Source organism: Varroa destructor, unplaced genomic scaffold (assembly GCF_002443255.2).
Source record: "Varroa destructor unplaced genomic scaffold, Vdes_3.0 BEIS01000004.1, whole genome shotgun sequence".
Classification (NCBI taxonomy): domain Eukaryota; kingdom Metazoa; phylum Arthropoda; class Arachnida; order Mesostigmata; family Varroidae; genus Varroa; species Varroa destructor.
Window position 1 is genome coordinate 46951862 of NW_019211457.1, and position 22153 is coordinate 46974014.

General features: G+C 48.6%; 1 protein-coding gene across 5 annotated transcripts in view; it reads left to right on the forward strand.

Annotated features, from left to right (window-relative positions):
* Positions 1-135: 135 nt before the first annotated feature.
* upSET (SET domain-containing protein upSET) overlaps positions 136-22153 on the forward strand; it is a 28901-nt gene continuing 6883 nt past the window's right edge. The window contains exons 1-5 of one of the 5 annotated variants that reach the window (XM_022801686.2): positions 136-322; positions 16472-19619; positions 19855-20142; positions 20289-20951; positions 21168-21980. In XM_022801686.2, the coding sequence (XP_022657421.1) occupies positions 16702-19619; positions 19855-20142; positions 20289-20951; positions 21168-21980 (4682 nt within the window). In that variant the 5' untranslated portion in view covers positions 136-322; positions 16472-16701. The other 4 variants (XM_086987808.1, XM_022801690.2, XM_086987807.1 and 1 more) reach the window with 4 other exon arrangements.

Below are 22153 nucleotides of genomic sequence, written 5' to 3' on the forward strand. Positions count from 1 at the left end.
ATGCATTTGTGCAATTTTTTCGTCGTGCTGCGTTCTAGAAAAAACGGTCGGATAAATTAGGGACCTTCGTTTTTCGCTAGTTTCAAGGCTCGCCACAAGGGTCGCTGCGAGCGTGCCGCGTTACAGCTCGCTTGAGAGCTGGACGCACCGATCTGTTAGCGCTGATCTGCGGTCAAATATGTGAACTCGCTCGGAGGGTTATTTGTTTTCAGCGAGATTTTGCTCAATTATACAGTTGACGAGAGAGACAGTTATCGTGCAGGTGGTGTCTGTTGGTGTTGTTCGTGTGAAGGCTCCGGGGAGGCAGTGCATCATTTGGGAGGTAAGTACCTTGAGGAAATAGCGCGTTTTAAGGTGTTTGTCTGTTTTACATCAGCAAAAGCAAACAACTGGTCGACTATGGATTGGCTCGATCTGGCTGGTGGTGGTCGTATTTCTACCACTAGACCCGCTAGTCTCTCGATTCATCGATGTTTTTATTGCGTCTTCTAGCCAGCATCAACCCGTGGTATGATTGTGTGTCTCAACGTGAAACCCGACGTGTGAAATCATCAGCTTACATGGTGAATTTGCGGTGGCCGAATTTCAGTACGAACGTCAGGTTCGATCACCTCGAATCGCGAGTGCTCTTTCATTATCACAGGGTTAAAAAGAATAATCGTGTTTATTTCGTCTCGAGTTCACCAGTTTTCATGTTACATGATGATGGTGTTGGCGCTACAAGCCTGAACAGTAAAGTGTGGCTGCCGCTTCTTGTATCAACTACCTTTCCAATCGTTTGGTCGATGTGTGCGTACAACCGACGCTGAAGAAGTAAAAGATCTTCGTTCGGTAAGACAGAGCGCGTCTGAACTCGTCGCAGCATTAAATGGAATTCGTAACATTACCAGCGGTAGTTTTTAAAACGCTGAAACAATGTTAACAACCTTAACACCTGCTACAGAAGGCAACTGGCTACTACGGGACTAAAGACAACCATTTTGTTACTCGAATACATTCGCATATCGCCTGTGCTTCTGCTATTACGGTCATCTAATTGGCTTCTGAACTCAGTAGAAGAGCCAGCGACGTAATCTAGCGATGCAAGAATTGTGTTAGGCGCGCTTGAACGAGACAAACTGCTACGGCAGCAATAACGATGGTCGGGACATCAACGACGACGACGGCGACGGCGGCGGCCGCGGCAGGTCTTCGTTTGATCGAATGGTCAGCGCGCCTTGCTTACAATCGATATGTCTACGACGACAAAATGGACAATGCAACAAGAATGAGGATGACTGGATACCATCGAATACCAAAATGGTGCCGCGCTTTGTTTATAATGCAAACCCAACCCAACCCAGAGCTATTGGCTATACAGCGTATACTGAATTTGGGTGGTTTTAACAGTTGTTTAGTGGTGGTAGTGCTAATGATGACGATGCGCGGCGCCAGCTACGTCGACAAACGTCTACTGAAGTCGTGTGACAATAACAGTAACAACGAAATGTGATATGGGTCGACTGGCTGTAGAGTTTAGATTTGGCTAATGTGGAATACGCGCCAATGGAGTGTTTTGTCATTGCAAATCGTGTTCTGCTATTCGATTTGTGCACGGACTTGCCAAGTCTTTCGAGCTTCGATCAGCGATCATTAAAAATACATTTGCTTTCGTCGAGTGAGAAGGATGCGTTGGGCATGTTCGATAATTACGTATGCTCTTGCCAGTACTACAGTACAGGGGATCATACGCTCTCTGTTTATGTTCTACCAACCCCTTATCAATGTATGTATATATAGGTGGTTTGTATGGCCGTCTGGTTGGCTGTGTGTGTGTGTTTGTGTACGAATGTATATGGTTGTGATGACGCTCGACACAGTGTTCGGATAATCTGTAGGCCTAACTTATATATGCTACCAGCCGTTCTGCGAGTGTCGTCCCGTTTCAAAACCCTCGACTGACAACATTATCATTTCTGGACAATATGATGGGCCGGCGAGTTTCCTGCGCTTGTCCCGACAAAAATTGGATTTGTCTGTTTAAACCAGTGTGTGTGTACCGCGGGCGCCATCTTGGCTCTGTACTGCTGTTGCCGTCTGTTCTGCTCTTTGGCTATTCATCCAATGGGGCGGCCATGGTCGCAATTACACGGCCAGCAGCCAACAGCGCTGCCACAACCTAGCAAAAACCCGCGGCAGCCCTCGTCTTTAGCCAGAGACCCAGAGATTCAAAGAGACGACGGCCAACAGCACTGCTGCTGCTCCCGGTGACGGCGGCGCCGTCACCGGCAGCCAGTGTCCCTGTCCTGGCTGCGAGTGTGCTTGCCCAGTGGGGTGTGGGCTCGTGTGTCATTGGCTGTGCCCGTGAGTGTCTCTCTGTGCTTACCCTAGCCATAGACTCTGTCCAGTGTCTACCAACTTACCTACCTACGTATCGCTTGGTGGCCGTTCATCTGTGGCCGAGTAGATGGCTGTCTGCAGGCTGGGTAGCCATTGCGTGAGCAGCAGCAGTTACTCGGTTTGCTACTCTGTGTTGTAGATGCGTACGGCTGCTGAGTGGCTGCTTGTAGTGGCCGTGTGCATGCGTGCGGACGGTGCTTTGTGTTTTGCATGGCTGGCAACGGGTGCTGCCGGGCACGGTGGATGTCTATATGGTGGGTCTGTATCGGTCCTCGTTGATGGACAAACTAGTTGCCGCTGGCGGCGGCAGCGGCCGTCGAGTGCTGCTGGCGGCAGCAGCAGCAGCAGCAGCAGTCAGCCGCTAGGCCCAAGCGACCAACCAACGACCTCCTGGTCTCTTTCAAGTTGCTGGTGCAGCTGGCGCAGCCGCTAAAGCGCTGCGCTGTGCTTTGCATTTTGGCTGGGTGTGTGCGTATGCGTGTGTCTGTGTGCTTGTCCCCAACTGCGTGTGTTGATCTTCTGGTTCTGTGTTGTTCTGTTCGTGAGCGGCGCTCTTGATGTCTGTGTTGTTACTACGACTGCTAATCGCCCTACTCCTTGCTTCGTATACCTCTCTGTGTCCTGGATAGTGGAGTTCTCTTTCGCTGTGTTGGTAGTGCTGTCACATACGCTGCGCCTCATACCGATTGCTACCGCCCGCCCGCCCGCCACTGCTGTGAAGGTGCTATTTCCTAACTGATGCCACTGTAGCTGGTAGAATTACTACGGTAAGTAACGCAGCTATTATTGCTGCTGCTGCTGCTGCTGCTATTTTTGACGCTGTTGCCGGTACTCGTCATTGTTTGTCGGCTGGGTTATGTTTCACTTTGTTGTTGTGGCCGTGGTAAATCCGCTCCTCGCGGCCACGTTCTACGCTACTGCTCGTGCCATCCGTCCGGCGGGCGCCTACAGAGTCTATAGCGAGCGTCTTCGTCGCTCGCTTTCTCCGTTCTGTGGAGTCAGCAGTACCAGTAGCCACTGCTACTTTTGCTATTGGCCAGTTCTTGTGGTTGGCATCGACAGCGTCGGCAGCTGCATCAGTTGTTCAAGCGGCCCTACTCTTGTTGTTAGTCGCTGCCTAAAGCCGCGGTCGTCGCCTACTTGCCTACTTGTTTAGTTGCTTGCTGACCGATTATGAGTTCGTTTGTAGCGGCGATCTTGGCATCGACGTTGATAGCGGTGGCTGAAGAGCGGCGTGTACACGCTGTTCCTGGCGTTATGGACGGATGGACGGACTGGAGAACGGCGCGACGGTGACAATAACGACAATGATGACGACAACCACAGGGAAAAAGGTTGATGCAATGGACGTCGTTGGGCTGACCGCGCTGACGCCGCTGACTGGAGCAGCTGTAGCAACCGGGCAGCGACATGATTGTTTAGTTGTTATTGTCATGACAATAACAACCTCTACGGCGAGTGCGAGCAAAAATAACAATAGTTGTGCTCGCTCGCGCGCGCATTGGCCGTAGCAACTGTGTAATAGAGTCGGCTGAGCGGCAACAAACTGTCGCTGCTGCTACGACTAGCTGCTATTGTAGTGGTCTGGTGATATTAGAAATGACACTGGTGATGATGGGAATGATAATTGTGATGATGCCGTTGTCACGATGCTGCTGCTGCCGCCGCCGCAAGCGCCTTTGATGACGCCGATATTCGTGCGCAGCTATGACTGTGCTGAAGCTGCACGACGTGGTAGTGGGAGGTCGCTAAAAAGGGGGAGGGCTGGTGGGGTGGGGTGGGGATGATCAGCACGGTCCGGTTGTTGACGGTCATGTTGCTGTGAATGTCGGCGGAACGGCTAATCGGACCTTCGGTTTGTCTCAGTTTAGTGGTGGTGCTGATTGATGATGCTGCTGCTGGAGGCGGCTGCGCCAGTCTGACTCCTACTGTGGTTTAGTGCTATTGAGTAGTTGGAGTGTTGTTGTAATAATGTTGTTGTTATTGTTGGATCGCCACAGGCGCCATTACAGGGGCGCCCGCTGCGGTCCGTGTTGTACCTGCTTGTTGTTCTTCACCGTTTATGCTGTTGTCGCCGTGCTGTGCTTGTGCTGTTCCTAATGCTGTGGTGTCGTGTTGTTGCGTGGCTGGCTGATGCGAACATTCAGTGGACAGTGTATGAGTGAGCAAAACTAGTCAACTTGTGCTTGTGGTGAATATGCAAAGTCGCCAACTTGATGTATCAAATCACCGACGACGACGACAACGACGACGACGACGACGACGTCAACGACGACGACAGCAACAACAAAATTGGTTCCAACAAAAATAGAATCAAAGCAACGTCTACGATAATATCATCATCATTATCATCACCATCAACAACAACAACAGCAACAACACCAAATCTAAATGGTTGCACCTGTCGCCAGCATAATCATTGATATGGGCCGAAATAGTTGTAATTTAATGGGTACGATAATAGCGCAAGCATCAAGGACTAGCAAACATTGTCGTCATTATGCTGTTTGTTGCAGACGCCTCCGATTTGACCAGTTCTTCTGGTGTAAATGTAACTTTCTGTGTGCGTATATAGCCGTTGTGCGTTCGTACAGCGCTAGCTGCTCCTCGAAAGGCTTGTTGTTGGTATTGGGTGCAGCTCAACCGTTCTGTCAGAGTGGACAATGCCCGAATTGCACATCATACAATAGCGAATAGGACAGAGTTCACTGACCGCAAGGTTCTTAAGTCTGAACAGTGATACGATGGTTGAAATTTAACAATCCCCGTTGTAGCTTTTCCATTATGTTCTGAATGCAAATATTTTTGACCCTAACACTAGCGAACAAAGAAAAAGGCGTCGATATCTATTTTTAACTCATTTCTATTCTGATTGGTTGCATCTGATGAACAGATTTCGTGCGATACTGCTTTTTGTTGTCCATTGTGAGCATCGCGATCTCGGAGCTGAATTTACCTAGTCTCTGCTGACGAACCCCCAGCGCCCTCCATTAGCCTTTCAAGTTGGTACAACGTTCCCTCAATGGCACTGGTTAGTTCCAACGCGGTTAATTCCTTTATCTAGTCTCCGCTTTTCAGCAAGGTAGTACTTGGTCTTCAAGCTGTGGCTACTCATTTTCATATCGGTTCCAACAACAGCAAGAACAACGTCCTCACTAAGGCCAAATGCCGGCGCCGGCGGCCAGTTGAGCCTGAGGTCGACCTGGGAACATCTACTATATGCTGTCGATTTATTCAGCATTACCGTTATACTAGAAAGTTCCCGTTTGTTACTTCGCCTATCTTTTAGCTCACCAGTCACTGCGCGGGTGAACAGGCATTCGTTTGCACGATTTTGTTCTTTATGTTGGTGTTCCCTTCGCCCTTCCACTATATTCTGACTCCTGTCTATTTTCCCTCAATTGCACACGCTTTTCACTGCCATCACCACTGCTTTTGCTTACTGTTGAAACGCCTTTACAGCCGACTGTTGTGACCGCTGACCGTGTGTGGCTGTGTGAATAATTGAGTCTTCATCGGCCTGTACCCTGGTGCAGTGTTAAAATCTACGTCGTTTATGGTTATCGTCCTCGTTGTCGCCGTCGTCGTCGGGTGCACTATCGTGGCAATAGGCGGTGACTATTGGTGTGTCTGTGAGTTCGTCCGCTGTTTGCCGGTCCTGCGTGGTGGTGTGACGGGATGCCATTTGCTGCTCCTGACGTCGCCGCCGCCGCTGGCGCTGCTGCTGATTCTGGTACAACAACTCTAGTATGTAATTCTGGCTAGTTACTTTTTGGGCGGCTGTATCTTAGCTAGATAGTAGAAAATTAAGCGAGGGATGGATCAGTGATGCTAGCACAGTGGGGGGTAACGAACACCGCGCTGCAGCGCGCGCAGGCGCATCCAATACAATAATGTTCAGCGGCTAGCAGCTGGGCGGGTGGCAGCGGACGACGCCACGAACATGGCGGCCGCCACACTGTCTTCATCATGGTAATGGCGGGGATTGTACTGTGGCAGGTTGAGAGCAGATGGCACCAATGGACTCGTTCGAGTTACGGAAAGACGACAGCAGGAACAATGAAGACAAAACGAGGCCGTTACGTCTCGAACATTACATATACACACACACACACATGCATATATATATACATACACATGTGTCTGTTACTGCGGATAGCCTAATCTTGTTACCTGCGATTAGCTTAAATATAGTGTGGTCTGCGAGGCTTCCGTTTCAAGCTATTGTAGGTAAAAGCAAAGTAAACCAATTGGAAACAGGTAGCTAGTGTGCTGCGACTCGTCATCACCATAGAGATCACCCTCGCTCTCATCCTCTAACAAGCACAGGCCGCGCGCGAAACGCTGAGAGTTCGTCAACGCGTCCAATTCTCATGATGGCGGCTGCGTTGCACGCATGCACAGCTCAAGAGAAGCACTGTCAACAATAGCAGCACTGCGCACTCGACCGGTATCAGCGACGAGGAGTTCATGCAGCAGGCGAGACAAGAATGGCCGTACCGAGAATGGTCAACAGGAGACTGAGAGTAAAAAGCATCTCCCTCGCTTTCTTCTACTAGGCACCGATGTTGATCACTGTTCTCGCGCGCGTGTCTTTTCTCACCGCGACGATGAGTAGACTGGCATCTCTGTCACTAGCGGCGCCTGATTCCGCTGATGCTGTTGCTGTATGCCAGTGGTGTATGCATGCGTGTATTTGGTCTTTGGCACTATCACATGACCAATGTTTACGTCAGCCTTCGAGAGGGCCTAAGGGGAGAGGGTGGAGAGACAATCGGTGAACAAGGTGAATGAAGTGCAGTAATAACAACACCGACGGGTAGATATTAACCGGCAAGGCGAGCGGGTAGGAAAGGCACTAAGCAAGAATTATCTTTCGAATAAAATCGGCATCGAAAAACAAGAGACACCGACAACACCTGATTAATAATACCAACCGTCCTGCTACTTTTAGATAACTCGTACTGCTACGGGCAGTCGCATGCTAAAGTGACAGCTGTCTGTGTTAAGACTTACTGCCGTCTGTGTCGTGCTACCTCACCGTTCTCTCCCAGTCTATCCCTTTGTATATCGTTTATCTAGGACGATGGTGGCGTTAGACGCTGCTAGTTAGTGTCAATGTGTCGAGCCCGGCGCACTAGATCCGCTCGGATTGTACGAGAGGAGACGAATGGGAATAAAGGCCATAATGACCAGGGCGAAGGGAAAGACACAAGGGATTGCGGCAAGATGCGCGCGCATTACCCGCCAACTCCGGCTTAGTCTCCGAAGTAACTGTCTGCGTATTGAGTCCGTCTGCACGAGAATTGTCTGTGCCCGGAAAAGGGTAAGCAGGCAGCGGCAGTATATTCGTATCGGAGTTAGCGGATCGTCGCTGTGGAACAGACAGGTAGTATACTGCTGTTTTGGACAGACAGAAATGAGCGTATTCAGAATCGTCTGCTGAGGGAAAAGGGCTCTCAACAACTATATCAGGACGATATAGTAGGAACGTGTTACGTGTAGATAGGATTAGGTTGGAACTGCGAGAAATTTTTTGTACAATTTGAGTTTGTGTCGGTAAACTAAAAATGCACTCCAACGTAATCGTAGCGGTTCGATCAGAATAATATCGAGAGCTGTTAGCAGGTTACGCGTATAATAAGCATGTATTATTAATTGAAAGTATTTCGATCAAGAGGTTATTGCTATTCGATCTGTTTGATGATGAGAAAGATGCATGCTAGCGTTGCCAAGGGCCGCTAAAATGGAAGTTGTTATGCTCCTCACATCTATTGCGGACTTTTTTTTTTGAACTTTAAGAATTAAAATCGATTTTCTTAACTACAAAGTGTCTGGTGCAATATTTTCGTTTTAGTGCACAGGTTTAATAATTATCAAAATCTATTATCGTTCACTCGGACGGCCAGCGTTATATTGATTCCAAAATAACAAGGAATCGCGACGAGAATATCATTTGTGATTAGCCTATATTTTAAGCATTCACAGAGCGCTAACAATGATTTGCAAGATTGATTTATCGAATCCAAATTTTATTGAAAGAGAACTGTTTAAACACACGGCAATGCTTTCAGCTTTGAAACAATCTCAGGTGCTTGGATTGGGGAGGGTGCAATTGGTCATAAAGATGAAGTGAACGGACCGTTATCTGTGATACTATTAATAGGTTTAAACGGAGCGGCAAAAGCTGACAAGACAGATCCAAACGTGTCTCTACATGTGCCACGCGTACGAATAGGTCATTCGAAAATGTAGCTGTTACTAAATTACGTTTCTATATAACGTATATGCACCTATGCATTACACTATTCATCTACTGATCGAATTCACCTGATCGAATTCACGGATCAGTGAGGTTCTGGTGTGAAGCCTAGGAAGGTCCCAGAATTTGATTATTGTGCATATTGAAATATCGAATTGCTTTACGTAAAACAAAACACTTGTACAGTAAACTTTTTAAAATTGGCCTTTGTGCCATTTGTGCAGCAGCCCTAGTTTGCACATTGTTCTAACCTGCAACCTCAGCAGGTTTTGTACGGGAGAAAGATATGATCATTTGTAGTGACAGTAGAAATCAAAAGTGTATGTAAATTTAGTTCTATATATTACTGTTGTAGTATCGACCTTTATGCTGTTATTTACCGAGGCTCATCATAATCACTATCATCAGCCGCTGTTGCTGCGTTTGTTTATAGTGTGACTGGAAGACTGATAGAGATGTCGGTTCTTTAACTGCCATTTTTTCTCCTCAATTCGATGAACGATCTAACATTGATGAGGAGGGGATGCGCGATTGATTGCCGTTATTGTTGCTTGGCCAGCTTACGTAATCGTTTATCGATTGTTCACCGCGATGCTGCCATCTAGCAGCTGTTCACCCTGCTACTACTGCTCTTTCTTGCTGCGGTGAACGCAGTAATCGATCCCGAAAACATAGTGCGTCCTTTTTGATTATTGTCGCCGGTGGTGCCATTTGTCCACTTGACGTGTATGTGTGGAGCTTGCGTCGAGTCTGCCGTGTGTCCAACAACCGCAAGTCCGCCCTTGTCACCAGGTAGATTATGCGCGCGCCCCTGCAACGCGACGGCCAAGCACCGCCGACTGACTACCTGGCCACTAGTTTTACTAGTTCTATTATTACAAGCCTACGTGTTGTCAGCGGCACTGGAAGCGTATCGGGTAGTTAGCCGTCGGGTAATAGCCGTCGCTATTACGCTAGACACTGTGTGCGTCTGCTGCGTGTGGACCGCCATGGCAAGGTGCGTGTGTCTATGCTAAGTCTGTCGGCAGCGACCTCTATTGCTGTCGCAGCTGTGAGCGGTTACGGTTGGGCCGCTTCTGCTGATCGTGACGGTCTAGTTTCTTGATACCTCTACATCGTCGGAAAGATGAGAGCTGGAAAAAAGGAAATGAGAAGACCTGAAAGCGTCCGCCAGTACCGCGCCCGAACGTCCGCCCACCCGCCTGCCTGCGATAGCGGGCGGCCCTACTAACTCACTGGCTGTTGTCACTGGCGGTAGCAACTTAGCAAGGACGTCGAAACATTTGCTCTCGATTGCTATCTAACGCGGGTGTCAAGCGAAACCATATCAACACGAACCACGGAGCTGGAGGTGGCTGACCGACTGTCAGGCTATAACAAATCGACGAAACTACTCAATTATTATAGGAAATGATAGACACAACGAGCTATCATTAGTCGGCTGTATAACAACAACCACAAACGTAAGCTTTCATTTGTGCCACTACTGGCGCACATAACGACTGTTGCAGACGATGCTGATGTGATAATTGTCGCGACAACGATTCGGAAGAGTGAGAGGGGTGCAGTTCGTTGACGGAACCCGGCAATTGCGAAGCGGGTGGCACGATTATGTGAAATTGAATGGAAAAGTACACGAACCCGCGCATTATGAATGGATATACACTAAGGGCTGTGTGCAAGAGTAGAAGTAGCAGCGGCACAAAAACAACGATGTAAATCAGTGTCGATAATAGGCAGTTTAGCCTGAGTTAGCGTTGCTGAACCAAAACGATAGTTCTGGGTTCAAGAATCCGTTCAAGAACGGATAGTTCTGACCGACATTAGCTTTCATTGTCCTTATCGGCGGTAGAGATCGGACAAATCGATAGAAAGCCGACAAAAAATTGCTAGATTGAGCGAAGCAGTCGATTTCGTATTAACTTTTCTCTTAAGATCAAGCGCGTATACACAAACGCGCACAATAATAAGGACGAGAAATGATTGAGCCTGTGAAACTAAGTCGCTCTGACCAACGGAATAATATTGAATATTGTCAAGCTATTTGACAGCCAGTATTCGGCATTTTCTGAGCGAGTTTTGTGCTGCTGTTGGACACCACGAACAACAGCAGCAGCAGCAGCCGGGAGTCAAACTAGCTACTGAAGCTATTTTTTTCAATGTGAGCTAAAAGTTCACAGTACTACGAGGAAATTGGATGCGTCTTTTTTTATCGCGTCTTAACGCCACCAAGCCCTGTTCGATTTCCCTCGAATATCCTGTTTCCGTAGCAGAAACTTCTTGTTCCTTGCCTTCTCAAAGCGACAGCAAAAAACGCCGATTTTCCTGGCCCTTTCATTCTCCCTATATTTTTTGCTTTTGGTATTCTTTTCTACCGTGTGTGTGTATATGCATCTTATTGAAATACATCCGTTTGTCGTACATCGATAATTTAGTCTTTAGCTTTATTGCTAATTTAGCTTTATTGCTAACTGCTGCTGCTGGGGCGGAGATGTTGTAGAAAAAAGGAGGTAGACAAGCCCGAGTGTTTGCCTCTTCGGGGGTAGCGGCCGCAACTGGGGCAACGACATCTCTATTCAATTACTTAAGTGGACCAACGATTTTCGGCGGTAGTATCAGCCGCAATGCCCTGTCAGTAAGTTTCCCCAACTGAAGCGACTCTTTTAACAACTGTGACATGAGCAACTTAAACGAGTAAAGGACGGCGTACCACTGAAAGTGCCACGGCGCTTATCTACGCCTCTGTCTTTTACCATTCCGTCGCGTTCAGCCGCCGCTGCTGCCATCGGTGCCGCTGTTCAACGAAGTTTCGTAGTTGGTTCAACTCTTCAGAAAGAGGAAGATAGACCCACATGGAAACGAGCGCTCAGAGAGTAAAATGGAACTAATAGAAGAGATGTATGATGTCGCTTTTGGTGCTAATATGCAATCGGTACACAAGTTTTACCATTCATTTGCTTGCTTGTGTTAGGCCTTGTCGGCGTCGTGTGTGTCGACGATGCTTGCCACGACCGTCGGAGTTACTACGGCTGTGTGGTGCGAAGGAGGGCGCCGCGGTAGGGGAACTAAGAGAGTGGGAGGGAACGAACACAAAACATTGCTGCGTATGCTGAACGTCATGCGGCGGCTTGCGTGCCATGTGTCGTGCTCCGGTGATTGTTGTGCGGGGTACCGCCGTCTTAGTTGTTGTCGACGAGCCTAAGTAGTTGTTGGTTGTCCGCTTCAGTTTGCTTCGTACACATTGGCGACGGATGGCGGACAGATAGAGTTCGACACAGAAAATCCCGACGAGTCGCAGCGGCTGCACCGGCAACAGCAGTACCTTCAAGACTACTTTTATCACGGTTATTACTGTTCCTGCTGCTGCAAAAATACCACTAGCGCCACCATCACGATTCTATCCAGCAAAAGGCATTATAGCATTGTCGTCATCGAGTAGGAAGCTTTGGAAGGAGAAAGCCGATGGCAGGTGTTTAGCCTAGACGGCTGCTTGACATGCGACTGCTGGTAACAATAATAGATAACAAGTGCGGAAAGAAAGTTCTGACCGCCGGGTAGAGCAGTAAGCTGGGTCGCGACGTCGGAGAAGAAGCGCAGCCGATACCGAGCTGTGCTAGTTTATGCCACTGCTGCTGTTTGGGTTGCTGCTGCTCTGATGGCAGTCGCGGCTTTCTGAGGGAGTGCGGGCCGCCGACGTCGACGGCAGTGGCAGCAACGGTGAAGTGCCTCTCGCTACTACGCTACTTCAGTTGCTGTGGTTGCTTATGCTGCTACTACAGCAGCTGCTGCTGAATTGGTGAGAGAATAAAAGAGCCAAACAAGCTAGTACTACCACAAATGTATATCTGCATACCAGTGACTGACTCTGTCGCACGTCCTCTTGGGCCGTGTCGTCGCGGGAACCGCGAGTGACCGACAATGTTAGTGGCGGGGAGCCGAACGAGTCAAACCAGCTACAAACATAAACGACGATGTTATAGCGACTCGCGCTCACAAGAGCCGGAAAGCAGCAGACGTCAACGACGACGATGGGACAGAGTGGACTGAGAAACGGATGGCTGGCTAGTCGGACGGCCGGGTAGACCACTAGTGAAAGAGCAAACGAATCAACAGATGAACGAACGAGACGACCGATAGCCGCTTTTGCGGCGTCGACTGAGCTTGCTGATGCGGTCGCCACCGTCGTCGTTGCTGCTGCTGCCTCTGTATCGAGCACCAGCAGCAGCAGTTCTGGACAACCAACACCAACAGCATTCGGCGACGACTACTGACTTCAAAACGAACGATGTCAACAGATTTATATATAGCATAGATTGTTGGTTAGTTGGTTGATGGCAACGAAAACAGGGACGAATAAATGGATGGTAGACCAATGCCGCTCGGGTTGTGGATTTAATGGTATAATACATTACGACAACGGCTAGAGACGACAATAACGTCGATTGGTGAGAGGATAAAAAGTACTACTAAAGTGGAAGATGATGGCAGGATTGGGACAGCGTCGTCTATGACCTGATGGTAGTAGTCGTGCTGATGGCGGCGGCAGCAGCAACAACAACAGCAACATCAACGACAACAACAACAACAGCGGTGGTGGTGATGCTGATCATGATAATTGGCATGGTGGCAATATTGTGTTGGTTACTCGTGAAGTCATACGAAATGAAGCCACCGGTGGGTGATGTCGAAAGCAGCACCATTGGAAGCAAATAAAGCTGATAACCCTGTGAGATGTGTTTGCGCTTTATACCACTACACAGTTAAGTCGCTGCCATAGAAGAAAAGTTGGGGTCAGCCCGGCGTATTCCTTCGTTCTGCGCGGGAGTGCTTCACATGTTGAGCGTGTAGAAGCAATTGTTTTATAGAAAATAGTCGTAGTGTATTCGCGGCGGTCGAGTAATCAATCCTTTCTTACCTGCGCGATACGATTAAGGCAAAAGGTGTATTGTTATTGCAACTAAGCCGAAATGGGTGGCTCAGGGAAGATTTTTCCATGATGAAGTCCTCTCGAAGTTTTCATCGCTTATAGCGTTTTATCAACAACATACTGGTGCAAGATGTTGGTATATGGAACCTGGGGTATATATGAGTAAACTGTATGCATAAATTAACTGGGGAGAACTTTACCACTTGATACTTTATTTTTAAATTACTTCATTACGGCAATTACGTAATAAAGCGAATTAGTTGACTGACGAAGATCTATCTAAATCTAACGTCCAAGACGTATTGATATAAATTAGAGAACACATAAAAAAGACAGCTATAGCCAGTAAATGTTTCAGATACATCTGTATCGGGAACATTTACTGGAAATGTTCCCGATATTTTATTTTGTTTATCATTTTTTTGTGACTTTTTTGTCTGTAAAATTATCAAATTGTGTCATGAAATCGAGCCGAGATACGTAACTATAGAGAATTGTCTGTAATAATTCTTTCTGACGAAATGAAAAACGAAAGTCACGTTATCGTATCCGTTTGTTTTATTATCGATCTAAATATTGTCATCTTAATTATTCCATGCGGGTAGCTATTCTTGCTTGTGACACTCGGACTATGTCGCCCACGTTACATGCATGACGTGAACGACACAGCCTACAAGACGTGTCTCCTGCGTACCATTATTATTACCACTACTAGTAGCGTGGAGGACTGTATTCGAAAAGGAACGAGTCTTTATGGAGCTCAACGGCGGTATCCAAGCCCGCGCGGCTTCGCATTGCATCACTTTTGGAGCTATCCGCGCTGATCAATGCATATTATGTTTTGTGGTGGTGATGGCAACTGAATGTGTCGTGAGTTTCACCATAGCTTAAGAATACACAAACAAAACGTATAGATATGCAGACTACTGGCATACGTGTACGATCGGTTAACCAATATTGCCGAAATATATCACTTTCCTACTAACTTAAATAATAATTGTGTCACGTTGTACCGTCTGCTGGTTGTTCGTTGATTTAGAATGTGCAACAGTGATCATTCAGTTCGCAAAGCATTTTGTTGGATTCGATGGATATTTCTCAAAACAGAGCGGCTATGGAAAACAGGGTGGGGGTAACTCGCGGCAGTGTTGGATTTGCTGGGCTCTTCTTAACAATATCTGCCGATGTTCATGTCGTTTCTGCGGCTGTTATTGTTGCTGACGATTCTACCGGGGCCGCAAGGGCGACGGCACTGTCCGTCTGTTTGACCGGGTATCAGTGTACGTTGCTCTAGATTGTTTGGAAATCGGAATAACAGTTGTCTATCGGTAGGAATAGATAAAAAAAAAAAAAAAAACAGGCTTGCATAGTCATTCATAAGGACCACCATAGTATACTTTGTGGTTGTTTGATTTCAGCGGCAATAAGGCCGTCGTCTTCGTCTATATCCGTCCTATGGCAAAGTTCCTGCAGCTGTAGGCTGTATAAGCAGGATGTTGAGCGCGGGCAACAGACCCAATTAAATGCGAACTGCTGATCCAAAATGAAAGTTACTGCTACTGAAATGACGTGTTTGGGTGCAATGTATCGTTATCACAACTGCAGGTTGTCCTGCATCACCGTGCCGTGTGGTACGACTGATATATTACAAAGGTCAACTGTTCTCGCTTTGTCGTTAGCCCTAACAACAACAATAATAGGGTTGTTTGCGGTTAAAGCGGGCCAAACTGTAACGAAAGTTCGTTCGCTGTACGCTGCATTGATCTGTGCGGCATAAGAAGATATGGTACAGTCTCTATAATCAACCTGTCGGTAATGGTATTGGCGTTGCGATCGGATAGTTTTGCCAAAAAAGATGAAACCAACAAACTGAGAAAGCAAAAACCTCGGAGGGAAAACATGTTCTTAAATGCTTACGGGTTGGCTTGTGGATGAGAGGCGCAGAAGAAATTTCAGCTTTTTTTCTGTTCGTTTGGCCAGTGCCGCTTTGTTCCAGTTCACATGTCGGGGTTCTTCCCGGCTTTTGCATTGAGCCAACGATTGCATAGGAACAAGCTTTCTACCAAACACTAAACTGTGAATGAATAAATCAAAAAGATGTTTCTAGAAATTATAATGACCGATTCTACCTAGTAATTGACCACCAGGTCTGTTGAAATCAATGCAATTGTCGCAGTTGATCCGACGACGCTTTCCAAGGAAAATTCAATTACCGCTCTTACCTGTTCGACTCTTTCATGTACAGGCAACTTATTTATTTCAGAAGCAAATTTCCTTTGAACACTACATTGGTAATCTAAAAAAAAATCAAAAAATGAGATAACTGAGCAGAAATCAATCTGAAATGTCACGTCGAAAAGGTGACGTATTTGAGCGATATAGAAGAGTACTGTTCGACTGACACTTGAGCACGTCTATAACAGCTGACGGTTTTCTGCATCTGTCGGGTCCTACAGAGAAAAGGATCTATCAGCAGTGCAGGCATTATCCGGTCACATGGCCTTCGTGTTAGCCTACTCAATAACGGTACTATCCTTCGTTTACCTAGTTAACGAAATATTGGCAGCTACTGACGTCGAACTTTGACGGAATTCGTAGGACACTATGCTTTTCAATAGTAAATGAATATCCAAATATGATAATAGCTAGGCCGAAGTAATAATTTCGACGCGAGTAAAAAATTTTCGAGTAATAAATACGACTGTTGCACAGTCTGTATTTTAAGAACTCAGGCGTAGTCTCACAGGTCCCAGTTTCAGGAAGGGTGATCACTATTCTGTTAATGATTCCTCTACAATCTACTAATTGAATATGATTGTGTTTATGCATACGTATTAAGCCATTCTTTTCTTTCTCAGACTTTTTTCTAATTGCGATGTTCTCTTTTTTTTTTTATTCTACAGGAACTGTAACTTAAGATGTATCTTTCCCGATGCTGTGCGTCTGTTGATCAAGAGCAGCACGTCGCGGTTGTGACTAGCAGCTCGGAGCCCAGCTCAACATTGTCAGTTGATCGGTTAATACGAACGACAGAAAGGACCCAACAGGGCGCGGTGGGAAGCGGGGAACAGCAAGACAACGGCGGCCTGCCGCAGGGAACCGGTCAGCAGCCCGAGGTGGCCAAAGCGGAGCTATGACAAGTTTAGGCAACCCGCTTCACCCGGGGGTTGCTGTTGCTACGTCGACAACATCAGCTCTTCCCACGCCGCCGTTGCTTCCCCATGAAGAACATGAGGAGCTGCGGCGAATCCGGCGTGAGGGGGTCACCGTTTCCCGCCGTGCTACGGTACGGCCACCAATAGCCGGGGGGTCCTTAGGACAAGTTCACTATCAACAGCAACATCAGCAGCAGCAACAGCAGCAACTTCATCACCAACAACAGCAGCACCATGGGCCCACGGTAACAGGCGCTGGCGGCGGTGGCCGGGAACCGCCAGGTGTCCATTTAAGTGGTGGACATCATCAACGGGCAGGTGGAGCAACAGCAGCAGTTGTACATGGACTTGGGGGTCGCGTAATCGGTTTAGGAGGCGGGGCAGGTTTAGGTGTTGGGGTTGTTGTTGGTGCGGCAACAGCTTCGGTTACTGGGACAGCTGTCGGTGTTGGTGGATTTGACGATGATGCTGGTCATCATAGCGATGACACCGAGGAGACACTGTCGAGTTCATCGAAGGAGCCTTTGCCAGATTCCGATGGCGAGACAGAGCTTGAAAACCCACGACGAGCGCTAAACACAGCGGAGCTGCATCCCGCTCAGCGCACCACACAGCTAACATCTGCCTCTCTTCAACAGCATCAACAGCAGCACCAAGCCCATCATCACCACCAACACGCGACGACAACATTGTCGGCTTCGTCAACGAGTAATAACAGTAACAGTACTACAACTACAACGGGACTGCTTCAACAGCAGCAGCAGCAGCAACGTCACCATGTGACGCCGACGCAGCACCGACAAGGTCCTTCGTTCCGACCATCTCCCTTGCATCACCTTAACAACAATTCGCATAACACACAACAACAACAGCAGCAGCAACACCATCATCACCCTCATCACCCTCATCACCCTGTACAGCAGCAACATCAAGGTGTAACAACACATGTAGTTTCGGCAGCGGCGACAAATCATCTCCACACGACCACGGCGTCGACGTTATCGGGAGCGTCCACCGTCTCAGCAGCAGCGACAGCCGGCTTAACCGCTGGACCACATCAGCACAGCTCGCACTATCCAAATCACCATCCCCATGGCGCCGGAATCGGCAGTGTCAGTGTCAGCACCGTGGGCGACCATCATCGTCAGCAACAACATACGATAGGAGGCCATCACCATGGGGTTGCTGTCCCCCATCCACAGACGCATCAGGCTCAAACACAGCAGCAGCAACAACCGCAGCAGCAGCAATTGCCGAAGCAAAAGCAGAAGCAGCCACCGGGCCAGGGTCAGGCGGCGCGACGTGCGCGAGCTCCAGGCGTAACGAAAACGGTGACGTTTGCGGCCCCCACGGACGACGAGGAGGCGGCTGCTGCGCTTCTGCTCTATTGCCATAACACAATGCAACATCAGAGTCAGGCGCATCAGGCGGCCGCTGCAGCTGCCGCTGCGGCGCAACAACAAACAGCGACAGTAACAACGACGACAGGTGGTCATCCAGCAAGCGGAAATGTAGCAAGTGCTGGTGGAAATGCGGGAAGCGCTTCGCTTCCAGGCGCGTACTCGCTGAACCACCATAAATCTAAAGCGACAGCGGTTCATTCCGCAGCCGCTGTCAATACACCTGCCCCGTCTGCTGGTAGCGCAGGGAATCTAAGCGGTCTGGCACTTCTAGCTGGTGCTGCAAACCAACCGACAAGTAAACGCGGCGGGGCAGCTTCACTAGAAGGATTTTACAATTATGGGACGACGAATCACCACCAGCCGGCCCCGACGCCTACACCGCGCAAAGCTCATATAGGTTTGCCCTATCAGGACCATAACTATGGCGCGCCTCCACCGCCTACGCCTCCAGCTTCGCCGCCCCCTCCCTTCTCGCCACGGGTGGCATTCGAGGATGAGCGCGCTTTGTCATCGCTTGCGTCACTGCAGCGTCATTCGCATTCAGGTGGAACCGGTTTTTCGCATCAGGCCCAGACATCAGTCGCGTCCGGAGCAACTGGCCAAAGTCACCATCATGGGCATTTGCATCATGGACAAGGCACAAATGCGCATAGCCATAGCCATACTGTACAGGTCCATTCCACAACTGCTGGGTCACATCATACAGGCGGGCTGGGGGGTCGGGGAGCCCGAGCTTCTACGCTTTCCCCACAACAGTCGCATTTGTCTTCGGCGAGTTCAAATACGACGACAGCGGCAACCGCCTCTCTAAATCATAGCGTTGTTCACCATCCCCACCATCAACAGCATGTCACTACACCACGGGAACAGCACGGCTCGACGAAGAGTTCTTCGATAAGCGCAAGCAGTGCAGCATCAGTGGTTGCAACGATTAGTGCGGTAGCCTCCGCCCGCGACATTACCACCTCAGGAGGGAGCCTCAATAATAATATCGGCAATAATAGCAGCAGTAACAACCACAACAACAGTATAGGTAGCCATGCTGGGGGTGTTCGGACGTCGTCGACGGTGACGATACCCCAGAAACGTGAGTCTGCCGCCAGTGTTATCTCAGGGGCACACAGCGATGTGACGGCAAAAAGTGCCAGTACGGCTGGAGGCGGCGGGATGGGTCCAACAGTGAGAGAACAAAAGGGCCTGCTTAGGCAACAGAAAAAGCGGCGGAAAAAAGAGCTGGACTTGTCGGCTCAAAAAGAAGCTACTACGCAGGTACTCCATGAGTCGGCGAAAGTTGGGGGACGGCAAAGTCGGGAGGGTCGAACAATCGCGTCCGCAAGTGGAATCGACGCAACAGAAGTGGGTGCAAGGCATCCAGCGACACACAGTGGACATGAGAACACGCGTCACGCAACGACGAAAGCTCATTCCGAACCGAACAGAAAAGACAGGCAAGACTGGGCTGAAGGTGAAGAAAGCATCACGAGATGCGTTTGGTAAGTATACGCAATTATACAAAACGTTCTGCTAATCGAGTACCTATAATACTTCTAGAATCACTGTTATTATAACTTTATTATAGTTACACATTTGTAGAATGGGTCCAATACATATGGGTCGTCGTTTCTTTAAATTGTATATGTTTTTATATGTATTCTTTAACATAAGTTATATGTATGTGTGTATGTATTAAGGTTTATTAATTTCACCTTTTATTCTATATGTTTACAGCGGGTTTAATCATGATGACGAATATATGATCTGCTGCGATGGTTGTGGAGTTTGGCAGCATGTCGAGTGTATGGGTCTTGACAAAAACCACATACCTGACACATATTACTGTGAGTTATGTGTACCCCGGAAAGTGGATCGGAACCGTGCGAAAACATTACAGATTCGCAAAAAGGACAAACTGTCTCCGCTGCGGGGCGGTGATGGGTGTGATACAGCAGATGTTTCAGGAATGTCTCCCAGAGTTTCACCTGGAACAACTTCCTCAGGACAGACTGAAGACCATAAGTAAGTGAAACGCTAAACTAATGCTGAAAGGCTAGAACAACTTTGCCGGGCTATCTAAAATATTGTGACATACCTGCTTTAATTGTATATTTATGAATTTCTGACTAATTGTTATTTTCTGTCTGTTGGTATTTAAACGCGTGCAGTACGAATGGTTTCCTCGATGTTGGCATGTCGGAACTCAACAACCTGCCTAATGGCCTAGCTAAAAAACATTTCAATCGGCGGTTCCTAAAAACGAAACAACAACAACTTCTCAAAGGTCTTCGTGGTCGTGGAGCTGGGAACCTTAAAGGAAAGATGAAGGAAATGAAAGAAAAGTGTCCGCGGAACTTGAAGTCGCCATTGTCATCGCCTCATGTGTCACCCAGCTCGACAGCCACAAGTCCCGGCAAAACGTCAAAAGGGGGCAAGTCGCAAAATCGTGCAGGTCTCAAGAATGGCAAAATTACTGCTCAGAGGAAGCTGCTTGCTCAGGGAGCTTTGGCGAAGCTGCGCAGTGGCGGAGCTGGTGGAACGGACAAAGGGGGCCCACAAAGCGGCAAGGGCTTCCATCACAACCTGCCGCTTGTTGACGACGATGACGACGATGAAGAGGATGATGTAGATAACGTAGGCGATAGCGAAGTTGGTCACCCGATGGTCGGTGCCCATAGACGAAAGGGGCAACACCATGACGATTATTACGAGGAAACGCTAATCAATCAGTACACCCCCGAAGTACAGATCCTGACACTACGAGGCAACTCGGCAGCCCAAGAAACGCTTCTTAGGAGAATACTAGCCATGTCCTCGGCTAAACCCTACCGGTACGTAATAATGTATTGAACTAGCAGTTGACTAATTTGGAATTCTAAGAGTTCAATATCGGTTGACTCATTTATGTAGAGGTTAAAATTTCGTCTACTTTCTTCGAGTAAATGAGAAGTCTCTTGGGTCTATTATAGGTGATCCAAGTACAATTCACCTCTTTTTAACAGTCTTTAACACCGTTCGGGCCTCATATTCCTTTCTTTATTGGGCAGGTTATGCGACCTGGGGGAGTCGAAGGGGTTGGTGTGTATTGAAGAGCTAGAGCCAGGTTACCCAGTGGCGGAGGTTCGTGGCCGTTTTATGATCATGGACCAGTTCAATGGTAACAAACGGCGCGCCCAGCCACACGTGTTGTTTTATTCGCCAACGGGCCGTCCCCTGTCGCAGCAGAAGCCGGGCGGCGGCCGAGAGGGGGCGGCATCGTCCGATGATGACGCAGATGACGATGACGACGACGACGATGAGGAAACGCTTTGTGTTGACGCGCGTCGATGCGGGAGCGAGGCGCGAGCCGTGCGTCGATCATGCCGACCGACAGCGGAACTAAGACACGTACTGCAGAACGGTTTGTTGCAGCTGTGGCTCGTGGCGGGGCCCCGCGGACTCGTGAGGGACCAGGAGGTATCGATCGCGTTCGAGTTGCCGCCTGCGCCGGGGGTTGAGTGTGCCTGTGGCCGGGCAGCACCTGTATGCCCCTACGGTACGTCCGTAGCAAGCCCATCGACGCTTTCATCTAACACAACCAATAGTGCAACTACGGTTAGTGTGACCACTTCATCAGGGAAACTGAGTCGACCGGCAAAGCAACAGCAGTTGCACCAGCAACAGCATCACGCGACGACAACGGCGGCAACAACAACAGCAGCAACGGCGGCGACAATTGCAGCGGCGACAACAATAACCCCGCCATCACAGCGGCAGCTTCCGCAGCAGCACGTTAACCCGCAGGTTGGCCAGCATGGCCAGCAGCATGGTGGTCCGACCGCTCAACCAACAGCTCCCAGTCGTCCTAAAAAGCTTGCTCTGTAAGTATAGATTTTTGAGGAGTACGAACGGTTAAAGTGAAGAGCCACGTTCGATCGATTAGTAGTGTTGTAGTAAAGTTTGGAAAGGTGTTATACAGCTATATGCATATTAATATGTAGAATGAGTTACTATCATATTATATATCACAGAAACGTTGATTTAGGCAATTTTT